The sequence below is a fragment of the Pongo abelii genome, chromosome 2, assembly GCF_028885655.2.
Source record: "Pongo abelii isolate AG06213 chromosome 2, NHGRI_mPonAbe1-v2.0_pri, whole genome shotgun sequence".
In the NCBI taxonomy this organism is placed as follows: domain Eukaryota; kingdom Metazoa; phylum Chordata; class Mammalia; order Primates; family Hominidae; genus Pongo; species Pongo abelii.
Genome location: NC_085928.1, coordinates 8,643,744 through 8,671,640, shown reverse-complemented (window position 1 = coordinate 8,671,640; position 27,897 = coordinate 8,643,744). Strand labels below are relative to the sequence as shown.

Below are 27,897 nucleotides of genomic sequence, written 5' to 3'. Positions count from 1 at the left end.
GTTCGGAGACATGGGCCAGAGCCAGAGCATATAGGATCTTGCAGGCCAAAGTCAAGAGTGTGGATTTCATTTTTCTTGCAACGTAAAGCCACTGGAGATTGTCTCAGGCAGGGAAATATGAGCCAGTCTCCTCTTTTCTCCCACTCACATATCTTATCAGTGCACCCTGCACTCCAGCCACTGCTGTAGCAACCAGCTTTGCACACACACAAAGGCCTGCCCACACCGCGCCCCTCACTCCCTCGCTGGGAGCATCTCTGAGTCTGGCCAGGGAGGCCTGCCGGTAAGCACTGTGTGCTCATGCCTCCATGACCCAGAAGAGAGAGGCCTCCGCACCCTAGGGATCACCTGTGACCAACGGGGAACAGGGATAAAGCTCTTTTCTCCCACCTCTCAGAGGGACCACTGTGAGACACATTCTTCATGCACCTTGTAAAGTCCTCAGGGTCAAGGCCACTGCCCATGGCAGCTAATTGAAAGATGCAGCTCTATCTAAGCCTTGCCTCCTTCCCCAGGTCAGTCTCCAAAACAAAAGCTAAGCATGTGAGCCCTTCTCTCTGGCTCTGTTTTCCAGGGGAAGCCCGGGCTAAGATAAGATGTGCTCTGGTTTGTTTTTAAAATATCACAGCCAGGCACGGTGGCTCACACCTGTAATCCCAGCACTTTGGAAGGCCGAGGCGGGCAGATCACAAGGTCAGGAGATCGAGACCGTCCTGGCTAACATGGTGAAACCCCGTCTCTACTAAAAATACAAAAAATTAGCTGGGCGTGGTGGCGGTCGCCTGTAGTCCCAGCTACTGAGGAGGCTGAGGCAGGAGAATGGTGTGAACCCAGGAGGCAGAGCTTGCAGTGAGCCAAGAGATACTGCCACTGCACTCCAGGCCTGGGTGACAGAGCGAGACTCCATCTCAAAAAAAAAAAAAAAAAAAAATCACTCAGGTCACTGGGTGGAGCAGTCTTGTCGTGGGATCACAGAGAGGGATTAGTGTAACAGGCAGCTTGATCACTTCACCCATGCCTACTATATTCCAAAAGAGGAGGGAGAAGCCAAGTCAGGAGAGCCCCTTCCCCAGACCAGACCCCTCCCCACCCCAACCAAGCCAGCTGGCATTAGGCAGCACCCAAGGGAGGCTGGATGAGAGTTGAATGCCTCTGATCTGTCACTTTAGCTACGCTACTTTTGAAACAGGCAGGTGACAAGACACAGCAACCAGGAACCATCATACCATCTATTGGAGAGGTCAGGCCTAGGCTCAGTGTCTCAGAAGGCAAGCAGACCCACCCTGTGGACTCCTGGGGGTCCCGGCCATCTCACTCGTTCTTGCCACTGCCTGCAGGCAGAGATCAGGAGCCGACATTATAGAGGAAAGAGGGAGCCTCTGAGGGGCACTGGGACTTGGCCAAGGCATCCCAACGCAGAGTCCTAGACTCCAGTCTGGCTGTCTCTCTGCCTTGGGAGAGGCTGGGACCAGCAGGGACACGTGGGCTCTGAGTCCCCACTGCATCTGCTCTAGCTGTGCCCTCCTCCTGCCCACTTATCCCCACCTCCCTACCGCCACTCCAGCCTCTTACCAGGGTCTACGTGGCCTCAGGCCTGTCTCCACACCTCCAATTCACCCAGTCTATTTTCTGCACACAGCATAATGCAGCTTCTGAAACAGTGCTAGGATCTTGTAACTCCTCTGCCCTCAACCCTTAGGTGACAACCCCAGGATCTGCCTCTAGCTGCCTGCTGGCCGTTCCTGGAGTACTCCAAGGCCTCTGCATCAAGGCCTTTGCCCTTGGTGTTCCCTGCCTGAAAAGCTCTCCCAGACGCCCATGTGACTGGCCTCCTCATTCATTCCCATCTAGGCTTTTTTTTTTTTTAAGATGAAGTCTCACTCTGTCACCCAGGCTGGAGTGCAGTGGCATGATCTCTGCTCGCTGCAAACTCCGCCTCCCAGCTTAAAGCGATTCTCCTGCCTCAGCCTCCCAAGTAGCTGGGATTACTGGTGTGTGCCACCACGCCCGGCTAATTCTTTTATTTTTCGTAGAGACAGGGTTTCACCATGTTTGTCAGGCTGGTCTCAAACTCCTGACCTCAGGTGATCTGCCCGCCTTGGCCTCCCAAAGTGCTGGGATTACAGGCACGAGCCACCGCACCTGGCCAAAAGGCTGTTCTTAAAAGAGCAGTCCCACCCTGTCCCAACCCCAATTTATTTTTCTTTAGTGCACGTCACTGCCTGACATGCACACACACACATGCACACACACTTTTTAAAGGTTTACTTTCTCTGCCTCATGAGTTCCACAAGGGCACGGGCTGCATCAGTCTAGTTTTCTGCAATCCGCACAGCACCTAGCACAGTGCCTGGCATGTAGAAGGTGCCCGACAGAAACATAATCTGGAGGAGAGTACTGAGGACCATTTTGCCCCGTGAACCTTTTACACTGCCAGCTGAGTGAGCTGCATATTGTTATGGCTAAGAGTGTTTTTCACTGCCCAGGGCACATAAATGGCCTTAAACTGCTGAAAACATTTGCCAAGTTGAGAGCGGGAACCGCACTTTCTCTATCCCCCACCCCCAAGCTCTCCTCCTGCACACTCACCTGACCAGCCACTAACCTGACCAGCCAACAGGGACTCTAAACTGTGAATGAGCTCCAAGCCCTGTCACCTAGCATATCACCAGCTATTTGAACTTTTCCCAGCAGGCTTGTCTTATAATTGACCTTCGGGGAAGGGTGAAGTCCAGAAACATCTACTGGACCCAGAGGGTATGGGTAAGGCCTAATTAGGAAGGAAAAGGGCTCCCAGCGTGTGTATGCTCAGAAAAGCAGCACTCCCCCTCCTCTCCCACTCAGCAAGGGTTGGCAGCTAAGTTTCATATGGGGTGGGGATTTCAAGGCTGCAAGGGTTTCAGTCCTGGGCTTCAGGCCCTTCTTTCACCTTGGTGACAGAAGGGCTCAGTCCTGCCCATCGCTGCCTCAGTCAGGAAGCACATGTTGGGTGAGGGATAAGGCTTCTTTCCTCTTCTAATCTCCAAACGTAACTCCCAGCTTATACTACGCTCTGAGTCTCCACACTCATGACAAGGCAGTGCTGTTCTCACCATTAGGGATCTTTTCTGGGATAAACTGCATTCATCTTAACCTTTTGGTGCACTCCTACCTATCCTTCAGGACCCCAGTTCAAAAGTGTCTCATTTTCCCTGACACCATAGGCCTGTGGCCCAACCCTGAGCAGAATTAACTCTTCTTTCCTTCATGTTCCCATAGCTCTTTACTCTTGCCCCTACAACAACACACATCACAGAGTGGGTTATCCATCTAAGTCAAATGTCCCGCACTATTGGGCTTTGGGGCCAGACAAGGGACATAAAAGGCAGTAAGAAGATAGGACTGGTGGGACCCGCTGGCAATCAGAAAAGGATATGCTATCTAAAACAAGTTCAATAGTAACAAACCAGCCAACCACCCTTCTGCCGGCCAAACAAAACAGGCTTTAGGCCAGGCGTGGTGGCTCACTTTGGGAGGCTGAGGTGGGCAGATTACCTCAGGCCAGCAGTTCAAGACCAGCCTGGCCAACGTGACAAAACCTTGTCTCTACTAAAAATACAAAAATTAGCTGGGCATGGTGGTACATGTCTGTCAGCCTGGTTACTCAGGAGGCTGAAGCACAAGAACTGCTTGAACCTGGGAGATGGAGGCTGCAGTGAGCCGAGATCGTGCCACTGCACTCCAGCCTGGGCAACAGAGTGAAACTCCATCTCAAAAAACAAACAACAACAACAACAACAAAACAAAACAAAAAAAACAGGGCCAGGCGCAGTGGCTCATGCCTGTAATCCCAGCACTTTGGGAGGCCAAGGCAGGCAAATCACCTAAGGTCAAGAGTTCGAGACCAGCCTGGCCAACATAGTGAAACGCTGTTCCTACTAAAAAATACAAAAATTAGCCATGCATGATGGTGGATGCCTATAATCCCATCTACTCAGGAGGCTGAGGCAGGAGAATCACTTGAACCTGGGAGGTGGAGGTTGCAGTGAGCCAAGATCATGCCATTGCACTCTAGCCTGGGCAACAACAGTGAAACTCCATCTCAAAAGAAAAAAAAAAAAAGTTAACATTAAAAAACAAACAAAAAGCGGGCTTTGTAGTGGAAATTGACCTCAGGCTACTGCTTGGCTCCTGGTTCCTATGTCCCTCTCTTGCCATCAGGAATGGGTTCCCTGAGGAGAAAGACCCTGTCTTATTCCTCTTGGCACCATCAATACTTGCACAGTGCCTGCACAGAAAAGGGCCTCAACACATCAGCAGTCCGCTGTGAGCAGGTCCCAGTAGTCAGGCCCGTGCAGCAGGGCTGAAAGCTGCTTTCCAGGGATTCCTGGTTCATGTTCCCACTGAGTGAGTTCAGATGTGCTCCAGTGGGAAATCAATCCTGCTTACTAGGTTAAAAGCACCACTGAAGTTCGGCTCTGGGACCTGTGTCCAGCATCTGTCCCTCCCAGTGGAAACAGAGGAAGGTTTTACTTGACAGGACTTTCTCCTGAGTAACGAAGCAGGCGGTGGAAAGTTCCTTGCTTCTTCATATTAGAGAGGGACCTTGGAAAAGTTAGTTCTCAGGACAAACTCTGAAAACTGGTCAGACTGACCCAAATACAAGTTCCTGAGCTATTTTTCATTGTGTCTTGGGATGCGGTGAGTCAAACCAGGAGGTGGAGTTTGTGGGCCACGCGAGCTCCTGACTGCCGCTGTCCCTCCTCCCACCATGCTGTGGTCCTCCAGGGAAAGGTTTGGCCCTGGGCTCGCAAGCAGGCCACAGGCCAGGGAGTGAAGCACTGTGAAGCACCACGGTAAGACAGCAAAACCTCTAGCATATTAACCGGCTAAGGACACAGCCTGCCACCATCTGGCCAGACAGGTGGAGAGAGACCAAAGCAAGGACAAGAAAGGTAAGATCAGGCTGGACCAGCGACACAGGCTGGTGGCAGGCAGAGCAGACTGCAATGCATGCAGTCTGGTGTCGAGGGCACAAATTCTCCTCTGCAGTAGGGGAGTAGAGGACCAGGACAGACTCTCATGCCCAAAATTCCTCCCGCCTCTTAAAAATGAGTGCCCGAAGGCCCAGCATGAGAAATGGCTTTCTTTGTCCCTTGTTACAATGCAGCTCTCCTTGGGAGGCTTGGTGGCGATGCAGAGTGAAGAAAAATCCAGGATGTGCATTCCTGTTCCTATACTCCACCAGCAAGTGATGAGGGATGGCCCTGTCAGCTTCTCGCAGTTCGAGTTTCCTCCCCAGTCACCCAGGAATCACAGTAACCCACGACGTTTTGTAGGCCCGGTGAAAGCAAGGGGCCAGAGGCCCTGAAAGCCAGGAAGGCAGAGTTCTGTGGGCGCCTGGCACTGTCAGTGCTCCCTGTGTGTCAGGCCACTTCATCCCGTGACAACCCTAGAAGGTCGGTCTCATTACTCCTTATGTCTGAGAGGTCACAGGAATGAAGCATCAGCAGAGGTCTGTCTGACTCCGAAGCCTGGTGTCCTTTACCGTGGACACGGCTCCTCCACAAGCACATAGAAACTGCTTCCAAGAAATCTCACTGCCACTGGCACCTCCTGCAGGAATCAAACCCTTTCCTGAACAGCTTGGATGAGAAAAAGGTGCACTGTGGGAAACAACCCTGGCCTCTGGCCAACAAGTCCTGCCTCATCTGCTTGCCAAGTGCCACCTCTTCCAGGTATTCCTCTTCCTCACAGGAAGCTAAGGGCATCCACGACCAGCCTGCTGCCACCCAAACACCTTGCTTGCTTGCAGGCTCCTTTCGGCACCAGGGAAACATTTGGGGTAATGAGGAAACCAAGGCAGTGTGCAGGAGCTCGCAGTGGGCACCACTCAGCTGGGGGGCCCATCAGGAAGGGCTTTCAGCAAACATTGACAGCACCCTCAGAGTCAGGGCTGCAAGCGCCAGTGTCTCTGGTAGACAGCCTCTTGGAGCCCTCACAGCCTCCACAAGAATTCCCGTAAACCCCACACCTCTTTTCCCCAAATTCCTCCGCTGCAAGGGCCCAGGCACAAGGGATTCAGATGTCCTATGGCCCATACTGAACAACCCCAACCCTCAAACCATCCCTCCAGTTCCCTGCTACTTTGGTCATCAACAATGGCTCAGACTGGCCTCACGAGTCCCTCAACCTCACCCTCCAAGCCACTCGGTCGCCTCATCAACTCTCTAGAGCAAACCCTCCTCCCCGGGCTCCCAGGCACAGCTGGCTGTTTCGCTGCCTATGGCCCCCAGGCCCACAGCCTGCCAGTGCCACCAGGCTGGCCCTCATATTTGCCATGCTCTCATCTGCCCCCATTCTCCAGCTGCATGCAGCTTAGACAAACATCACACTCCTCCCTCCCAGGGCCACAGCTCTGCACAGAGGCGGCCATGGCGTTCAAAGCCCTGCCCATCTCACTTCCCTAGGAATCTCTCACGAATCTTCCAGGGCCTCCCTCCCCTTCACACCTCTGTGGCCCTGAGGAGTGTGGATTAAAGCCCCCCACCAAGCTCTGCAGAACTCAGCATGCCTCCCTAGGACAGCCACAGCAGCCACATGGTCCTGCCTTCCGGGAACAGCCCTGACTGTCCATGTTTGGCCGGCTGTCGCCACAATGTGTGGAGGTGAAAGATGAGTACTTGTCAGGCCATGCAGTCCAACTCTTGGTTCAGAAGCCTCAGTTACTACAGCCACAGCATTAATAGCATTGCATGCTAATTACCTGTCTACATGTATTTTCTCCACCAGAGGTGAGTCCCCAAACAGAGACTGCCTCTTACTTACCTTTCTCTCTCTGGTACCTAGAACAGTGCCTGGGAGAGAGCAGGTACCTAAGGAATGAATGAACAAATAAACCATGCACAAGTTGCCATCCTATGTAATTTACATACAGGGTGTCAGATGGGTAATTCTCAGCCAACAACCATAACTAAGCTCGACAGAGTACCACCTTCCAGGTTTCAAGGGTTCTTCCCTTTTAGCCCTATTTCAACTTGTCTGGTGCTCCACATGGAAGGCCGTGGCTCTTAAGCGATCAAGAAACAAGTCCAAAGAACAAAGAGAAATCTTTAGAAATCAACAGAAATGGAGAAAGCTGGTAAACACCACCCTAACCAGGTGATCAAACAGGCCCCATTACTAGTGTGGAACCTGGCACCGGGGGCTGCCTCCTGTGCTGCAGGATGAAGCCCACAACATCCCCTAGGACGCATTCTTGCCAGAATGGTTTAACTTTAGGCTCATCGAGTCCCCACATTTCCAGCTTACAGGAAATACAAGGAATAAAGAAACAAGTGAAAAGACAACATAAGGAAACCATGAGAAAAAACTAGAAGGTGACTCTTACAAAAAAAAAAAAAAAAATCATGGCTTATACTAATCAGTAAATTAATTTAAAAAATCAATGTCATTTGGCCGGGTGCAGTGGCTCACACCTGTAATCCCAGCACTTCGGGAGGCCAAGGCGGGCGGATCACGAGGTCAGGAGATTGAGACCATCCTGGCTAACACGGTGAAACCCCATCTTTACTAAAAATACAAAAAATTAGCCGGGCGTGGTGGCAGGTGCCTGTACTTCCAGCTACTCGGGAGGCTGAGGCAGGAGAATGGCGTGAACCCAGGAGGTGGAGGTTGCAGTGAGCTGAGGTTGCGCCACTACACTCCAGCCTGGGCGACAGAGCAAGACTCTGTCTCAAAAAAAAAAATCAATGTCATTTAAAAAAAAAGGAGGTGTTGCCGGACGCAGTGGCTCACGCCTGTAATCCCAACACTTTGGGAGGCTGAGGCAGGTGGACCACCTGAAGTCAGGAGTTCAAGACCAGCCTGGTCAATATGGTGAAACCCTGTCTCTACTAAAAAAAAAAAAAAAAAAAAATACAAAAATTAGCTGGGCATGGTGGCAGGTGACTGTGATCCCAGCTACTCAGGAGGCTGAAGCAGGACAATCGCTTGAACCTGGGAGAAGGAGGTTGCAGTGAGCTGGGACTGCGCCACTGCACTCCAGCCTGGGTGACAAGAGCGAAACTCTGTCTCAAGAAAAAAAAAGGTGTTGCTCTGGACTAAGAGACTGAAGAGGCACAAAACCAAATGCAAAGCGTGGACCCATATTGGACTCCACATGGGGGCAAGGCAGAAACACCACAAAAGACATTTCAGGGGGAGTTGGGGAACTTATTGTGGGGTTTTTTGAGACAGGGTTTCACTCTGTTGCCCAGGTTGGAGTATGGTGGTACAATCACAGCTCACTGCAGCCTCGACCTCCTGGGATCAGGTGATCCTCCTACTTCAGCCTCTTGAGTAGCTGGGACTAAAGACACACACCAGTACACCCAGCTAATTTTTGTATTTGTATTTTTAGTAGAGACAGGTTTCACCATGTTCCCCAGGCTGGTCTCAAACTCCTGGGCTCACACTATCGCCCACTTTGGCCACCCAAAGTGCTGGGATTTATAGGCATGAGCCACTGCACCCAGCCAAGTTGGGGAAACTTAAAAATGGACTAGACAAGAGATGCTATCATGAAAATATTTATTTGCCTAGGTGTGATATGAGTATTGCGCTTATTTTTACAATCCTTATTCTCACTCTGTTGCCCAGGCTGGAGTGCAGTGGCACAGTCTCGGCTCACCACAACCTCCACCTCCCAGGTTCAAGTGATTCTCCTACAATCCTACAATCCACACCTGGCCTACAATCCTTATTCTTAAAAGTTGCATGTAGTCGGGTGTGGTGGCTCACGCCTGTAATTCTAGCACTTTGGGAGGCCAAGGTAGGCGGATCACTTGAGGTCAGGAGTTTGAGACCAGCCTGACCAACATGGAGAAACCCTGTCTCTACTAAAAATACAAAATTAGCTAGGCGTGGTGGCGCATGCCTGTAATCCCAGCTACTCGGGAGGCTGAGGCAGGAGAACTGCTTGAACCTGGGAGGCGGAGGTTGCAGTAGCCAAGATCGCGCCATTGTACTCCAGCCTGGGCAACAAGAGCGAAACTCCATCTAAAAAAAAAAAAAGTTGCATGTTAAGGTATTCAGGGGTGAAGTATGATGTCTACAACTTACTTTAAAATTTAAAAAAACGTATATTATGGCCGGGTCTGGTGGCTCACGCCTATAATCCTAATACTTTGGGAGGCCGAGGCGGGTGGGTCACCTGAGGTCAGGAGTTCGAGACCAGCCTGACCAACATGGTGAAACCCCACCTCTACTAAAAATACAAAAATTAGCCAGGTGTGGTGGCGTGTGCCTGTAATCCTAGCTACTCTCGAGAGGCTGTGGCAGGAGAACTGCTTGAACCTGGGAGGTGGAAGTTGCAGTGAGCCAAGATAGCGCCACTGCACTCCAGCCTGGGCGACAGAGCGAGACTCCATCTAAAAAAAAGAAAAAAAAGAGGAAAAGAGACCTGGAAGACAGACCTTGAATTTTAGCTCCTGTCCTATACAACCTCCAGAAAAGAGAATAGAGAGATGACAAGAAGGAGTTAATCAAAGAAATAAAAGAAAATTCTCTAGAGGGCTAGAAACACAGGAATTTTCACATTGGCTATACCTACCAAGTTCAGAGCAGGATGAATGAAAAAAAATCCCACATGTGAACAGGCTGTGGTAAGACTTCAGAACACCAGAAGTAATGTTTTAAAAAGCCTAAATATTTCCAAAAGTAAAATATGAGTTAACAACAAGCAAACAATAATTCAACTACTATCAGACTTCACATCAGCTGCAGCATTAGGCTGATAATGTGTTGGTGGCTCCCAACATATTACTCATGAGCTTGTGTGATGCTCATAGAAACAAACCTCCTCCCAGGCCGGGCGCGGTGGCTCATGCCTTTAATCTCAGCACTTTGGGAGGCGGAGGCAGGCGGATCACAAGGTCAGGAGACGTAGACCATCCTGGTTAACACGGCAAAACCCCATCTCTACTAAAAATACAAAAAATTAGCTGGGCGTGGTGGCAGGCACCTATAGTTCCAGCTACTTGGGAGGCTGAGGCAGGAGAATGGCGTGAACCCAGGAGGCTGAGCTTGCAGTGAGCCGAGATGGTGCCACTGCACTCCAGCCTGGGTGACAGAGTGTCTCAAAAAAAAAAAAGAAGAAAAAACAAGAAACAAGCCTCCTCCTCAACAAGAGCCTCACGCAGGCCCTTCAGGAGGCATCCAGATGAGGGTACTGTCATCACAGGAGGCCACAGCTCCATGCAGGTGACTGCCCCTGGAGACCTTTCAGTGGGACAGGATGTGGAGGAGGAAAACAGTGATATTGAGCATCCTGACCCTGTGTAGGCCTAGGCTAATGTGTGTGTGTCTTAGTTTTTATTTTTTTGTTTTTTTTTCTTAGTTTTTAATAAAAAAGTAAAATGAATAAAACATTTTTTAAATAGAAAAAAACTTATAGAATAGAATGTAAAAAGACATTTTTATAAGGCTGTACAATGTGTTTGTGTTTTAATCTAAGTGTTATTACAAAAGAGTCAAAAGTTAAAAACATTGCTGGCTGTGAAAAAAAATTAAAAAACAGTTTAACAAAAGCTTGTCCAACCCATGGCCCACAGGCCACATGTGGCCCAGGACAGTTGTGAATGCAGCAAAACACAAATTCATAAACTTTCTTAAAACATTGTGAGATTTTTTTGTTTTAAGCTCATCAGCTATCGTTAGTGTATTTTGTGTGGCCCAAGACAATTCTTCCAATGTAGCCCAGGGAAGCCAAAAGATTGGACATCCCTGGTTTAACAGTTTATAAAGAAAAAAGGGGCCAGGCGCGGTGGCTCACGCCTGTAATCTCAGCACTTCGGGAGGCTGAGGCAGGCGGATCACGAGGTCAGGAGATCGAGACCATCCTGACTAACACGGTGAAACCCCGTCTCTACTAAAAATACAAAAAATTAGCCGGGTGTGGTGGCGGGTGCGGTGGCGGGTGCCTGTAGTCCCAGTTACTCAGGAGGCTGAGGCAGGAGAATGGCATGAACCCGGGAGGTGGAGCTTGCAGTGAGCCGAGATTGCGCCACTGCACTCCAGCCTGGGCGACAGAGCAAGACTCGTCTCAAAAAAAAAAAAAAAAAAAAGAAAAAAGAAAAAAGAAAAAAGGACCAGGCTCAGGGGTTCACACTTGTAATCCCAGCACTTTGGGAGGCTGAGGCAGGCAGATTGCCTGAGGTCAGGAGTTCAAGACCAGCCTGGCCAATATGGTGAAACCCCATCTGTACTAAAAATACAAAAATTGGCTGAGAGTGGTGGCGAGTGCCTATAATCCCAGCTACTTGGGAGGCTGAGGCAGGAGAATTCTTTGAACCCAGGAGGCGGAGGTTGCGGTGAGCTGAGATTGCACCATTGCACTCCAGCCTGGGAAACAAGAGTGGGACTGCATCTCAAAAATAAAAATAATAAAAAGAAAGAAAAGGAAAAAAGTTTATAAAGCAAAAAAAAAGCTACAGTAAGCTAAGGTTAATTTATTATCGAAGAAAGAAAACTTTTAAGTAAACTTGGTGTAGCCTAAGTGCCCAGTGTGTATGAAGTCTATGGTAGAGCACATTAATGCCCTAGGCCTTCACAGTCACTCACCTTCACTCATTCACTCACACAGAGCAAATTCCAGTCCTGCATGCTCCATTCATGGTTAAGGCCCTATACAAATATTCCGATTTTTATCTTTTATACTGTCTTTTTACTGCCTCTTTTCTAGGTTTAGCTATGTTTACTTTAGATCCACAAACACTTGCTATGGCATTATAACTGTCTATGGTATTCAGTACAGGTTTGTAGCTTAGGAACAATAGGCCATACCATATAGCCTAGGTGTGTAGGAGGCTCTGCCATCTAAGGTGTGTAAGGACACTCAACAATGGGCACATGATGGACTCGCCTAATGACACACTTCTCAGAACATATCCCTGTCTTTAAGCAACACACAACTGTAGTTCAGTATCTTAAGTTCTCAGGAACATTATTTTGTACTTAGATTTCTGTATCTAGCCAAGCTAACATTTAAGTGAAGGAAAAATAATTTTGGTTATGTGATTACTGAAAGTTTATCAACTACAGACTTTTTCTATAAGAATCATTTGAGAGGCTGGTGCGGTGGCTCACGCCTGTAATCCCAGCACTTTGGGAGGCTGAGGCGGGTGGATCATAAGGTCAGGAGATCGAGACCATCCTGGCTAACATGGTGAAACCCTGTCTCTAATAAAAATACAAAATAAATTAGCCGGGTGTGGTGGCAGGCGCCTGTAGTCCCAGCTACTCAGGAGGCTGAGTGAGGCAGGAGAATGGTGTGAACCCAGGAGGTGGAGCTTGCAGTGAGCCGAGATCATGCCACTGCACTCCAGCCTGGGTGACAGAGCAAGATTCCATCTCAAAAAAAAAAAAAAAAAAAAAGAATCATTTGAGAAAAAATTCAGACAAAACTAAAATGAATCAAAGAAATAAAGAACAGTACATTTAAAAATAACAAAACTTAGGCTGGGCAGGGTGGCTCACGCCTGTAATCCTAGCACTTTGGAAGGCTGAGGCAGGTGGATCACGAGGTCAGGAGTTCAAGACCATCCTGGCCAACACAGTGAAACCCCGTCTCTACTAAAAATACAAAAAAAAATTAGCCAGGCATGGTGGTGGGCGCCTGTAATCCCAGCTCCCTGGGAGGCTGAGGCAAGGAAAAGTGCTTGAACCTGGGAGGTGGAGGTTGCAGTGAGCCGAGATCACACCACTGCATTCCAGTCCAGGCGACAGTGAGAGACTCCATCTAAAATAATAATAATAATAATAATAATATTAAAAGTTAGAATTAAGTCTAAGTAACTGTTGGTACATAATGTAAAAAAAATTTTGGAATGGGCAATGAGGAGAAAGTAAAAGTGTGCTTGGTTTTGTCTTTTTTTTGTGTGTGTGTGAGACAGGCTCTCACTCTGTCACTTAGGCTGGAGTGCAGTGGTGCGATCCTGGCTCACTGCAGCCTCAACCTCCTGGGCTCAAGTGATCCTCCCACCTCAGTCTCCTGAGTAGCTGGGACTACAGACACACAACACCATACCTGGCTAATTTTTTTATTTTTTGCAGAGACAGGGTCTCCCCTATGTTGCCCAGGCTAACCTCAAATTCCTGGGCTGTAGCAATCCGCCGGCTTCTGCCTCCCAAAGTGTTGGGATTATGGTGGTTCTTGTCTTCTTTAGGTGAAAAAAACAGATTCTGGTAGATAAATTTAAACATGAATTTAAAACTTAATAAAATCAATAGAAACAGCACTATATTTCCAACTTACTAGAAGCCAACGTGGAAGAGAACTGATCAATTCAACAAAAGCAAGCCAAGAGGTAGCTGGATAAATGGGGAAAGAGTGTGCTTCCTTCTTGCCTGCCTTTATTCATTCAACAACCAAAAGGTAAAGTACACTGTGCCAAGTGCTTTGATACCTAAGACAAAGTCCATGCCCAGCAGCGCTGAGTGCCTGAGGGTGGAAGGAAGCAAACAGTAACAAACAAGTGAAGTATGACTTGGGGCAATGCAAAGTACTAGGACAAAAAAACAAAACAAGGCAAGTAAGGGCATAATGTTGAAAACATTCTGCGGCTGGGCGCGGTGGCTCACGCCTGTAATCCCAGCACTATGGGAGGCTGAGGCGGGCGGATCACGAGGTCAGGAGATCAAGACGATCCTGACTAACACGGTGAAACCCCGTCTCTACTAAAAATACAAAAAATTAGCCGGGCGTGGTGGTGGGCGCCTGTAGTCCCAGTTACTTGGGAGACTGAGCCAGGAGAATGACGTGAACCCGGGAGGCGGAGCTTACAGTGAGCCAAGATGGCGCCACTGCACTCCAGCCTGGGCAACAGAGCGAAGACTCTGTCTCAAAAAAAAAAAAAAAAGAAAGAAAAAAGAAAACATTCTGCACAGTCCCACTTATGTATATAATGTCTAGAATAGGCATACCTACAGTGAGAGAAAGTAGCTGAGTGATTGCCAGGGGTTGGTGGGGATTGAGAAGTGAGAGTGGCTGCTTATGGTGATGAGGTTTCTTTTGCAGTGATGAAAATATCCTAAAATCAACTGTGGTGATGACTGCACAACTCTGTGAGTATATTAAAAAAAAAACAAAAAACAAAAAAAAAACCACTGAATCGCTCACTTTAAGTGGGGGAATTTTTATCATATGTGGATTATATCTCCATAAAGATTTTTTTTTTTTTTTTTTAAGGAACTTGGGAGAGTGCTACTTTAGACAGGATAATTCAGGGAAAGCAAAATATCAATCTGTTGACGTATGCACTTGTACCACAAATGCACAGCAAACTGGCCCCAAGCCTATCTGGACACACCTCACCTTCCACCCATCACCATGCGCCTTCCCAAGGGTAGGGGACTCCCCGAATTCCTAGGAGGTCTCCTTTTTTCACTTCACATGCATTTCTCCCTCCATGTGTTCTGTTAAAATGTGGAGGGTGCCCTCCAGCCCTTTCCTGAACTCTTCTAGTAGAGCTTCTAGTAGAGCTTCAAGAGTCCATGGCTGGGCGCAGTGGCTCACGCCTGTAATCCCAACACTTTGGGAGGCCAAGGTGGGCAGATCACTTAAGGTCAGGAGTTTGAGACCAGCCTGGCCAACATGGTGAAACCTCATCTCTACTAAAAATATAAAAATTAGCCAGGCGTAGTGGTGTGCACCTGTGGTCCCAGCTCCTCAGGAGGCTGAGGCAGAAGAATCGCTTGAACCTGGGAGGCTGAAGTTGCAATGAGCTGAGATGGCACCACTGCACTCCACCTAGGTGATAGAGACTCTGTCTCAAAAAAAAAAAAAAAAAAAAAGAGACCTGTGCTGCCAGCCGTGGGATCCAGTGGCACCCTCCCATCAGATGTTGATCCTACTCCTCACTCTCCCACTCATGCAGCTAACACATGTTGAGGGCTTATTCTGGGGAAGAAACCCAAAGAAAACTGTAGGGTCAGAGTTTACACTGAAGTATTGGCCTTGAGATTTCAATAATAAAATTGATTTTTTTCTAAGAGATTTTTCTACATATTTCATAGAATTTTCATGTATTTCATAAAATTGATTCTGTTCTATATAAACATGAGAGTCCTATTCTTATTGGGAGTATTGAAAAAATATATAAACATGACAGATATTAACAATTGCTAACTAGCAAACTGAAGTTTACTCTGACACTAAGATCCATTTTTTTGGTCACGAAATCACCCACTATTTATGGACCTACACACAGTTAAAAGCCAAGAATAAGGCCAGGCACGACAGCTCACACCTGTAATCCTAGCACTCCTGGGAGGCTGAGGCAGGTGGATTTCTTGAGTCCAGGAGTTCAAGATCAGCCTGGGCAACAATGTGAAACCCCATCCATCTCTACTAAAAACACAAAAAATTAGCCGGGCGTGGTGGCGCATGCCCTGTAGTTCCAGCTACTCAGGAGGCTGAGGTGGGAAAATCACCTGAGCCCAAGAGGCAGAGGTTGCAGTGAGCTGAGATCATGCCACTGCACTCCATTCTGGGCAACCAGAGTGAGACCCTGAGACCCTGTTCAAAAAAAAAAAAAAAAAGCCAAGAATAAAAAAACCCCAAAATCAAAGTTTTTAATTGGAAATGGTAAACAGAATTTTTTAATTTTAAAAATATCCAATTTTTATACTCCATGGCCATAAAAATGGTGGGCATGGAGGTTATCTGGCTTGAAATGACAAGGGCCTTTTTTTCAAAGAATAACAGAGCCTAGAGAGGCTTCTGAGATCACCCAGTCTCACTTCATCACGCAACAGTGAGGAAACTGATGCAAGGAGGGGAAATGACTCCCAGCCCTCATGCTGTTAGCTGAACACCAGGCTTTTAGGTCTCTCAAATCAAAATGCACCTTGTCCCCTTTAAGAGACGTCACCTCAGAAGTCAGTACACTTACTCCAACAGCTGCCACTGCCTAGCACATACAGGAATTGCCTAACATGAACCAGAATTATTTTATAGCCAGACCTCATTTTGGGCAGAAGAACTGCTAACATTATGGTAGGCAGGCTGGTTTTTGTTGCTTTTTTTTTTTTTTTTTTGAGACAGGGTCTCACTCTGTCACCCAGGCTGGAGTGCAGTTGTATGGTCATAGTTACGTGCAGACTTGATCTCCGGGACTTAAGCAATCCTCCCGCCTCAGCCTCCTCAGTAGCTGGGACTACAGACATGCATCACCACACCTGGCTAATTATTAATTTTTTTGTAGAGATGAGGTCTCCCTATGTTGTCCAGGCTTCTTTTGACTGTTTTTATTCATCAAACCCACCCCTGGAATACCCACCAAAGCAGGTGCGGGTTCTAGAGAAGTTTCTGAACACAGCATCACAGCAGATGAAACCTTTGGGAAATGCATATACAATTACTCAAAGAGATGACTCTGAAAGGGATAGCACTCATATACACGTTTGAGTTTTAGGTTATTTTTATTATTATTATTATTATTTTTTTTTTTTCCCGAGATGGAGTCTTGCTCTGTCACCCAGGCTGGAGTGCAGTGGCACGATCTTGGCTCACTGCAACCTCTGCCTCCTGGGTTCGAGTGGTTCTCCTGCCTCAGCCTCCCGAGTAGCTGGGATTACAGGCATGCGCCACCATGCCCATCTAATTTTTGTATTCTTAGTAGAGATGGGGTTTCACCATGTTGGCCAGGCTGGTCTTGAACTCTTGACCACATGATCGGCCTGCCTCGGCCTCCCAAAGTGCTGGGATTACAGGCATGAGCCACTACACTCGGCCCTAGGTTATTTTTGAACACCAGTCACATTACTCTCTAGCCACACTCTGTTTTTGGGATTTCAGAGTGGTCATTCACGAGCACAGGTGAAAACCTCTAACAAGTAATGCTCACACACTGCTTCTGGGATTCAGTTTGCCTTCTTCCAATCCAGAAAAGGGAGATTTGCAAGGCAAACTGGTGCAAGTAGAGGAGAGCTGATTTTAATGGTATCTGGATAGGAAACATTAATGGCAAATGGTCCTTATTCATGAACCCAAAGCAGGTTAGAAAAATCCGATATGTGGCCAGGCGCAGTGGCTCACACCTGTAATCCCAGCATTTTAGGAGGCTGAGGCAGGCGGATCACAAGGTCAAGGGATCGAGACCATCCTGGCTAACATGGTGACACCCCGTCTCTACTAAAAATACAAAAATTAGCTAGGCGTGGTGGTGTGTGCCTGTAGTCCCAGCTACTTGGGAGGCTGAGGCAGGAGAACTGCTTGAACCAGGGAGGTGGAGGTTGCAGTGAGCCAGGATCGTGCCTCACACCACTGCACTCCAGCCTGGTGACAGAGCGAGACTCTGTCTCGAAAGAAAAAAAAAGAAAGATCCGGTATATAACAGCATTTGGTTAGCTTCTGCTGCCACATCAACAATAAAACAGCATTTCGCAGGCCAGTCTAGAAAGTGGGATTTTTCTGTCATTCACACTGGCCATTCCGAACACTACCCCCAGTTCATCTGAATTAATAAACATTTATTTAACAACTACTAGGCATTAGAATGTTGACATGATACTGCTTATCAATGTGTAAAATGCAAGCAATACAGATGGCCTAGATTTTAAATCAGTCCCAACTTTTTTCATTTGTGGGTTTGTGTGTGTTTGCGGTAGTAGGAGAGGGCACAAGACAGCAATGAGGAGAAAAGTACCAGACTAGGAGCTGAAAAGCTTGGCTCTGGTTCAGACTTTGCCACAAATGGGCCTTCATTTCCTCTTCTGTAAGATGGGGATAGTCTCCCGCAGGGTGGCTATGAGGATCAAATGCAACAACTCATGAGAAAAGCGATGGAAACTTATAAAGTGCATGCACATTTGAGGGAGAGTTGCTCCTCTTATTACTGAACTCTGAGGATTCCTCATACCCAAAGCACCCAGGAAAACCACCTAGCATGAGGCCTCAGCAAAGGCCAATCACAGCCCCAGCACTACACAAAGGCCAGTGCAAGGTAAAGAAACCTACAAGGGCTAAACAACGAACGAAAGGAAAGCAGACGTGGATATCCTGAGTCACAGCATGGAGACAAAAGGTGGTAAAGGCCTTGTGTGCCTCTACTTCCCGCAATCCCTGATCAGTTTGGGGTCACTGTATAGCTCTATTTCCAGTACAAGCAGAGCCACAGGGGCCAGTCTCTTGCCTTTATAGCAACCCCACATGGGCCAGTAAAACAGGTATTATTGTCTTCACTTTACTGATAGGACAACAGGTCAATGAAGTGACTTGTTTACGGTCAGCTGGGCAACTAGGCCAAGAAACCAAGCTTCCTGACCCCCACCCCCCACAATCTACTCTCTCTCATCAGGTGGTTACACACCAACATCAGTTCCCATCTGTGGATGATCCACTATGGGCCAGGTCCTTAAGGGTAGGGGTTTTGCAGGTAAGACATATTTGAAGAGGTAAAGTCACATGCCTAAGGTACAGTATCCCCCACTTATCCATGGTTTCACTTTCCAAGGTTTCAGCTACCTGCCATCAACTTTGCTCTAAATATATTAAGTAGGGCCAGGCGTGGTGGTTCATGCCTGTAATCCCAGCACTTTGGGAGGCCGAGGCAGGTAGATCACCTGAGGTCAGGAGTTCGAGACCAGCCTGGCCAACATGGTGAAACATTGTCTCTACTAAAAAAAAAACAAAAAACAAAATACAAAATCAGCCAGGCATAGCGGTGCATGCCTGTAATCCCAGCTACTAAGGAGGCTGAGGCAGGAGAATCACTTGAGCCCAGAAGGCGGAGGTTGCAGTGAGCCGAGGTCATGCCATTGCACTCCAGCCTGGGCAACAAAAGTGAAACCCCGTCTCAAAAAATAAAATAAAAAATAAAAATATTAAGTAGGCCATTTTAATATAAAAATATTAAGTGGCTCACACCGTAATCACAGCACTTTGGGAGACCCAGGTGGGTGGATCACTTGAGGTCAGGAGTTTGAGACCAGCCTGGCCAACATGGTGAAAACCCATCTCTACCAAAAAATACAAAAATTAGCTGGGTGTGGTAGCGGGCACCTGTAATCCCAGCTACTTGGGAGGCTGAGGCAGGAGAATCGCTTGAACCTGGGAGGTGGAGGTTCCAGTGAGCCGAGATCACACCACTCCACTCCCGCCTGGACGACACAGCGAGATTCTGTCTCAAAAAAAACAAATAAAAATATTAAATGGTAGATTCTAGAAATAATGCATAAGTTTCTATTGCACATCATTCTGAGTAGCATGATGAAATCTCACGCCATCCTGCTCCGTCCCACCTGGGATGTGAATCATCCCTTTGTCCAGCATGTACTGTATCACAGTGCTTGTGTTCAAAGAATACTTACTTTACTTAATAATGGTCCCAAACCGCAGGAATAGTGATGCCGGCATATTGTCATAACTGTTCTATTTTGTTATTAATTATTGTTGTTAATCTCGTACTGTGCCTAATTCATAAATTAAACTTTATCATGGGGATGTATGTATAAGACAAAACATAGTCTATATAGCGTTCAGTACCATCTGAGGTTTCAGGCACCCACTGGGGGTCTTCGAACATATCCATTGAGGATAAGATTTAACTTGGTGCTGTGCAATTCCAAAGCTGGCCCTCTTTCCACTCACCTCTCCACCAGACATGCTGTCTCAGGATTCTAAGAAACCTCGAGAGGCAAGGTTTATTTTGCAATTAGGATGGCTGTCCCTGGTATCAAGAACAGATTTCTTCAGAAAATCAGCATGACCTAGAACTTCTTTCTTATCTAACAGTCCTTTTGCTATTTCTAATGAAAACTGAAAAAGTCAAACAAACTTTATCCAAATAGCAAAAGAACAGATGAGCAGAACTAGACTCTTGATTGGAAGCACTGTGAATGCAAACTTTAACCAAAAACCATTTCCTCTTATCCCGCCCTGCCCCCTCTTTTTGAAGTGCCAGGAGCAGCTACAAAAACAAATTTGACTCCTAGGGCAAGGGGAAGCTTGAGAGTCAAGGCCAAAGGTCCTGAAATCTGGAGGTCCAGGCCCAAGGGCACAGACTTTACCTCTATGAAGGAGAGATCTGGCAGCATCCCTAGCGAGCAGACAGTGAGCCTGAGAGAGAGCTGAATAGAGGGGTACAGTTCCACAAGGCTGACCTCTGTGCTGGACTTGAGGCCGGTGTGCCTAGTGATCTGCAAAAACGAGTTTACATAACAGGCCTTTGTGTTGTCCCAGATAAGAGTGAGTAGAGGAGCTTCAGAATGTTTTAAGGATTTAGAGCCAGCTGAGATTTCCTGAGGACACTGAGGTGGGGAGGAGGGAGGGGTGAGGGAGGCACAAATTCAGACCTAATCTGTCTCATCTAGGGAGGAAAACAGTAACTGCAGCAATAATAAAATATATATTTATTTATATTTATAAATCCTTGTTTTTAAATAAGAAATGAGTAACACTGATGGCTTCTTCTTAGAGGACACTGGGTGGCTTACGGGACAAACACGGAAAGGAGACTTTTCATTATATACCCTTTGAAGTTTTTAAAATTTTGAAATTTGAACCATGTGAATGGTTTATCTATTCAAAAGTAAGTCATGGAAACTTTAAACTATTTTAAGCATGTTCAAAGTTTTCTGACAACCCTAAGAAAGAGGCAGAGCAAAGACCATTAGTCCCATTTCACAGATGAGGAAGCCTGAGGCTCCAAGCAGAAAAAAAATGAATTGCCCAAGACTGTGGCAGGGTTGAAGCAAGACTCAGAACTTCAGACTCCTAGTCCAGTGCTCTCTGTCAGAGACTCCACAGTATACAAGATAAGCAGCACTCAGATTCACTTTATAAGTCCAGTTCTCATAGCTACAGCCAAATGCATCCACAAGAACACTGGAAATGATCACCATATACAAAGCCTTACTGACTCATACAGCAGTGTCTCTGAGCTGTTTGGGTATATCTACACGTTTTGGTTAATAATCGATAAACACCCTAAAACTCTTTAACTGTCAACCCCAATCTTTCTAAAATGCCCCATTCCACATTCTTCTCTCAGTGAATGCAATGGCCACAACTGCATTTTTATTAGATCCATTCACTTTCAGAATCTCACGGTCACCTTTATGAACTCAGAGCAAATAAGCAGGGTGGTCAAGTAAAAATGAAGACTGGGCTTAGGAGCCAGCCAAACCCTTGGTTTTGCCACAGAGTTTTAAGTGACCCTGGCCTCAGCTTTCTCTCTATAAAGGAACCAATTAACAGGCACATATTGGACACCATGTGTTTGACACTGGCCCACTGATCCCTGTGTCTTCAAGGAGCTTACCTTCTATAGGAGGAGACAGAAAAAAACAGTTAATTTGAAGCTGTGGTAAGTGTTATGACCAGATACAACAGAGTTACAGAATAGAGGACCTGGGAGATCAGGCAAGGCCTCTCTGAAGATGTGGCGTTTGCGTTGCGACCTGAATGATGAAGTAGCAGTTACGTGGGGATCTAGAGGCAGAGTATGATGGGCAGGGGAAGAGATGCAAAGGTCCTGAGGCAGGGGTAAGCCTGCCATGTTGAAGGGCTAGTGAAGCTGGAGAGCAGGCAGTGAAGGGTAGAGATGGGCCTCTGTCTGCCTCAACAACTTTGTCTCCTTCCAGAGGTCCATCTCTTTGGGGAAGGTGTTTGGAGGTTATTCTGGTTGTAATGGGAAGTGGCTACAGAAATAAAGTAATTTGATTAAATCTGTGATTCTCAAATGTTTCGTTTTTTTTAGCAGGAGAATTATTTAGTCAAATAACAAGAATTTCAACATAAAACTAGATAAAGGTATTGCTCTGACTGGTTGGGAAGCTAGTTAAAGCCCTTCTGACCCTCTCTCTGCCCTCTTGGCCTTTCTCCTTACCTTTCGGTACCTCCAAGCTCACAGGAGCTAGAAAACCACCAGGTGATCCATCTCTAAGCTTCCTCAAGCTCTAATAAAACCCAGCATCATTGTAAAGAATCACAGGGAAAGCTTTAGGATATAAGACTGGATGCTTGCTGGACAAGCATCTTGGGCTTCCCAAGACAGGCCCGGAGAAGGTTTATTTTATTTTATTTTAAATAGATACCACGTCTCACTATGCTGGCCAGGCTCATCTTGAACTCTTGACATCAAGCAATCTTCCTGCCTCGGCCTCCCAAAGTGCTGGGATTACAGGCATGAGCCACTGCACCCGGCCCCTGGGAAGGTTTTACACTGAATCCCTGATGTGCACTTGCTTTCCACAGAAAAAACAACAATAAGCTCTGGTTTATCAAGGCTTTCAGTTAAAATCACACTGCTGAAACTACAGAGACAAAAAACAGATCAGGGGTTGCCAGAGGATGGGGTGAAAGGAACTGACTACAGAAGAACAAAAGAACTTTCTGGGTTGGTGGGAAAATTCTCCATCTTGATAGTGATGTGGCTGCTTGTCTGTGTAAGTTTGTCAAGTTCATAGACCTGTACACCTCAAGTGGTGAAGGTTTACCGTGTGTAAATTAGACCTCAAAAAACTTGACTTAAAATCACATTGCCAAAAGACTACTCAGAGGCACTTTATAGACGGAGGAGGGAAAATGGCTTGCTCCTGTGGCGGCAGCGGACTCCAGGAAGCCCGGCTCCAAGGACAGTGTTCCCTCAAGTTCACGGCTGCCCAGCTTTAATTTGGAGCCTCTGCAGTGAGTTAGACTTCAGGTTTTCCTGCCGGCAAAATGAGGTGGTAAACAATTGCCCAGAGGCTTTCCCACAACAGACAATGGGATTCTGAAAAGCTGTCCACTGTGGGGGAGAAATCTGCTTTGGAGTCAGAAAAACTGGGAAAAATATTCCCACCTCTATCACTTCCTAGCTGTGTGCCCAGGCTCCATCCTGTGTGAGCGGGGGTAAGAATTCCCTCCAGTCAGCAGAGAATGCACCTGTAACCCAACTGATTCCCAGCAGCCTCTCAAGAAGGGCAGCGGCTATAACTTGGAGAGGTGTTTACCACAGCTACACAGCTCTTCTACTCCCTGGGCCCCGGGCTGCTTCCTAGGACGGACAATCTGGAGGCAACCATAAGGAAAGAACGAACTGCCTGGCCCTGCATTGCATAACCCGTGCGCAGTAAACCCGGAGCTCTGCTGGGACACAGTCTGTTATCTCAACAGGTAAACAGGAACCCTGCCCCCTCCCTGACCACCGTCAGCACCGGGCCACCACAGACACTCCAGATGCAGACCGATAGCTCGTGAGGAGGACACCACTGCTCTTTAGCCTGTATTTTCACACTCCCCTTTCCCTGCAGCTGCTGGCATCATCACTGGGCACACACTCATTAACGGACACTCCACCCACTCCAGCCCTTCCCTGGCTACCTGCTCCAAAAGGGTGGTCCCGAGTGACTCAAAGCTGCCTTCTGCGCCTTGCTCTTTTCCATCCACGGAGACCAAAACACAGACCCCAGAAGACGATTAAAAAATAATAATAACAAAACCCCTCAGGCAGGAGTTTCTGCTTCCCCGTCATATCTACTGAGAGGCACTGTGGACACATAAAGACTGTTGATTTACTTTTTTCTCCACCTTGGGGCAGGAGAGAGGCAACACCCAGAAATTATCCCAATTTTATAGAAACAAAGACAAAGAGCTACATATCCTAGCCAAAGGCAACAAGGAGCAGGCCTAGAGCCACCCGGAGAGGCAGAGCCCAGCAGCAGCAAGGCTCCAGTGACTCCCAACTCCCTGGCAGAGATCGTCCCAGCCCTGTGCCCTGAGAGGTGTCCTGAAGATCATGGGGGCTCGAAACCATGAAAGCAAGCAAAGATTTCTGTACAGTGCGGTTCAGAAAAGTTACTGAGTGCCTTCAGCCCAGGGTCTCCTAGTTGATTAGGGAGTACTAACACCTAGGTTAAGAAACTCTGATTTCATTCATCACAAATATTTATCAAACCACTGCCAGGACACCGTGGCAACCACATCCTGCTGTTTTTATTCGGAGCCATTGCCAAAGCTTGGTTCTCTCCCCCACCTTCCGGTATCTGTGAAGTTTTCAGTTTCTATCAAACTCCAGCTGGGGGAGGGAACCGGGGCTGGCCCTAGTCGAGTAAAGTTCCACCACCAGGTCCACAAAGAGACTGCAGGGAGGCGTGGCCAGGCCGGAAATTCTGACAAAAAGTTTTGGCCCTCCGGTCCTAGAAGCAACTACTTCCTGATCGCTCCTAGTCCTGGGGTGGGGATGCAGTTCTCTGGCTGAGTGCCCCGCCGGTAGGCTGAGCTGGGGGCTGCCACCGCGGTGGATGGAGGTGGGGGGTCTGATCTCCGTACTCCGAGGCGCTCCGCTAGTATCTGGAACAGGGGAGTCTAACCCCCTGCCTTCCAATGGCTAAAGTTATTTTGGAGCATAGTCCCCCCCAGGGTGTAAGCTCCGGAGGGCAGGGCCGCCTCCTCCACACTCCCTCGCCCCTCCCCGCAACCCGTGGCCGGCGCTTTGAGGACTTGAACCCGGCCCAGACCCCGGGGTCCAGGCCTGCTCCGACCCAAGGAAGGAAAAAGGGGAAGCCAAAGGAAACTTCAGACGGATGCGGGGTGCGCTCGCCGCGGCCAGGGGCTCCGCTGCCCCCGCCCCACCCTCCGAGGGAGCGCCTTCCAGGGGCCCTGGCCGGCCTCCCACCTTGACCCGCTTGCCCTGGATCTCCAGCGTCTTCATGGTGAAGTCGACGCCGATGGTGCTTCCCTGGCGCTCCGAGAAGGCGCCGGTCTTGAAGCGCTGCACCACGCACGTCTTGCCCACGCTTGCGTCGCCCACCAGCACCAGCTTGAAGAGGAAATCGTACTGCTCGTCCGGGTCCCCCGGGCCTGGGCCCGGCCCTGCCATGGCCTAGAGGAAGCCGAAGGGCCGACGCTCTGGACGCTGGGACCGGCCTGAGCTCACGCAAGCCGCGGGCCGAGCTCCGCCCGCTCCAGCCCACGGGCCGCCTGGCTACGTGGAGCCGCCGCAACACCTGAACCCCCAGCACTGCCGACCGCCTGCCTCGGCCTCGGCCCCGCCCCACCCCGGCTGGGTCCCGCCCCGGCCCGGCTCGGCCCCGCCCGAACCCGGAGCCCCGCGGGTTCGGCTCCGCCCCGGACCCGCCAAGCCGGGCCCTCCGCAAAGCTCCGGCCGGCCCTCAGCTCCGTGCCAGGCCAGTCCGGCCTGTAGGCCCGCCCCAGCCCGCCCCCGACTCCGCCCCACCCGGGCTCCGACCTCAGGCTGGCACCCACTCCGCCCCCAGCCCAACCCTCGGGCCCACCTCAGCCCGACCCCGGTTCCGCCTACGTCCCCGCCCCCGACTCCGCCCTCAGCTCCGACCTCGACTCCGCCCCCAGGCTCACCTCAGCGCGCCCCGACTCTGCCCTCAGCTCGACCTCGACTCCGCCCACAGGCCCACCTCAGCCCGCCCCGACTCCGCCCTCAGCCCGAACTCGACTCCGTCCCCAGCTCCGACCTCGACTCTGCCTTCAGGCCCACCTCAGCCCGCCCCGACTCCGCCTTCAGCCCGACCTCGACTCCGCCCTCAGGCCCACCTCAGCCCGCCCCGACTCCGCCTTCAGCCCGACCTCGACTCCGCCCTCAGGCCCACCTCAGCACATCGCCCCGACTCCGCCCACAGGCCCACCTCAGCCCGCCCCGACTCCGCCCTCAGGCTCACCTCAGCTCTGACTCCGCCCGACCCGACTCCGCCCTCAGCCCCGCCCCCAGCCCGACCCCGCCCTCAGCACCCTCGGCCCCTCCTCCATCAACACCCCGGCGCGCCCACACCGCGGATCCGTCTGGCCCCCAGACCACTGCCCACCCCGACCCTTCATCAGCTGGGACCCCCAGGTCTCAGCCCCAGGTCTCGCGCCTCCTGCCCGCCCCCCACCCAGGCCTGGTCCGCCTGCCCGGGATCCCCTACCTGCTGCCTCCCAGACCGCCGGTCAGGGACAGGCGGAGACCATGGTGGGAGCTCCGGGCCTGCAGGCCTAGACTAAGAATGACCCCCTCCGGAATGGATCACGGGGGAAGGGGACGACCACAGCAGTGTCACCTGAGTGCCCACTCTGACAGGCGGGCAGTGCAGTCTCCGAGAGTGGTGGGGGTCGCTCTTCCCATGGGCGGAAAGGAAGGTAGGGAGCAGGCTGCAAGAAGGCCAGAATCCGGGCTGGCTACAAAACTGCGGAGGAGGCCAAAATCCTTGTGAGGAGAGGACCCAGGGCTCCATTTGATGGGAAGCTAGGCCAGAAGGAGGAGCTGGGAGCTCTTGTCTCCAAAAGGCAGCCTAGCAGTGGTTGAAGCAGCTGCCAAACGGCTGGATGACCCAGCTCAGAGAAGCTACAGGCCCATTTGGGAAATTGACCCAGCCAAAAAGCACCAGTCTAGGAAGAGGAACAGAGAAACTTGAGGGGATTTCTGAGGAAGGGCAGACCAACTCCTGAGTTGGCCCAGTGAACCAGGGCGCCTCAGAGAAAGGAGACCCAAACATCTGTAAGAAGCTTATACTAGATCCGACAGGACTGGGCTTCCCAGCTCCGAAGATGGGAAGGAATTGACAGCACCCCTTACCCCTCCAGACAGCTCGCTTGTGGCACTCCAATTCCAGGTATTCAACACATTTAATGAATGCCTACTACATGTGGGCACTGTCCTGGGGCCTTGTAATGCACCTGTGGACAAAGCAGACAAAAATCCAGGAGAAAAGGGGAAGTCTTCAAGCTGAAGGAGACTTCGCAGAGAGCCAGTCCCCCAGTGCCACTGTGAGGACCCCGGCCAACCTTTCAGGTCAAGATAGGAAGGGACTGAACGAGCAGTCTGCAAAGGCAGACCCCATGGAGAAGGCAGAAGAGTTGTTTCTTCTGAAAGTTTGAACTCCACTCCCATGGGAAATACCTAACAGAATCAGACAGGAAACCCCAAAGTGCCACTGAAAAGCAATTGAGAGCCCCGCTTTGGTACACCTGATGGGAGCGGAGAGTTAGAGCGGCAGGAAATAACCTCCACTCCAGGGTAGAAGTAGACAGGAGATGTGATGGAAGGTTTCTGCATGCTGGGACTAGCTCAGGTCAAAGTCCAGAACTCCAGAAAACAAGGCCTGCCCCCAGCTCAGAGCAGCTACCACAGCACAAAATGGTGTGGAATCCAGGAGCCAGGATGAAGCGTGTGGTGATTGGATAGCTAACTGGCCTTTCCACTGCTCTAGCCTGGAACTGGTTGGGCTGGGGCAGGGGACATGTTGGTCTGAGTATAGATTTTGTCAGAAAACCCAGGCACCACTCCCTTGCCTTTGTGGGGTGATTCTAAAATTGGACTGTGGTAAGGGTTGCACAACTCCACAAGTTTATTAAAATCATCAAAATGTAAACTTACAACCGGTGGGTTTTATGGTATGTAAATTATACCTCAATAAAGCTGTCTAATATCTGCATTTCCTCTTTTGGTGGTAAATTCCTGAGTAGCACAGTGGCATTTTATTTGAAACGGAATCATGCTAATTTGAAATGCAGCAATTAAAAAATATTTATATTTCATTTAATACACCAAATTTGAAAAAATGTATATTGCACTTTTTTTTTTTTTTTTGAGACGGAGTCTCGCTCTGTCGCCCAGGCTGGAGTACAGTGGTGCGATCTCAGCTCACTGCAAGCTCTGCCTCCCGGATTCACGCCATTCTCCCCCCTCAGCCTCCCGAGTAGCTGGGACTACAGGCGCCCGCCACCATGCCCAGCTAATTTTTTGTATTTTTAGTAGAGATGGGGTTTCACCGTGTTAGCCAGGATGGTCTTGATCTCCTGACCTCATGATCCGCCCACCTCGGCCTCCCCAAAGTGCTGAGATTACAGTCATGAACCACCGCACCCGGCCTATATTGCAAATTTTTTTAAATAGGTCAAGAATTTAGTCGCCGGGCATGGTGGCTCACACCTGTAATCCCAGC

General features: G+C 49.3%; 1 protein-coding gene across 2 annotated transcripts in view; it reads right to left on the bottom strand.

Annotated features, from left to right (window-relative positions):
- Positions 1–25,135, bottom strand: part of RAB43 (RAB43, member RAS oncogene family) — a 39,078-nt gene extending 13,943 nt beyond the window's left edge. The window contains exon 1 of one of the 2 annotated variants that reach the window (XM_063722448.1): positions 24,618–25,135. In XM_063722448.1, coding sequence (XP_063578518.1) covers positions 24,618–24,821 — 204 coding nt within the window. In that variant the 5' untranslated portion in view covers positions 24,822–25,135. The remainder of the gene's footprint in view (positions 1–24,617) is intronic. The other variant, XM_009238414.4, reaches the window with a different exon arrangement.
- Between the last annotated feature and the right edge of the window lie 2,762 nt (positions 25,136–27,897).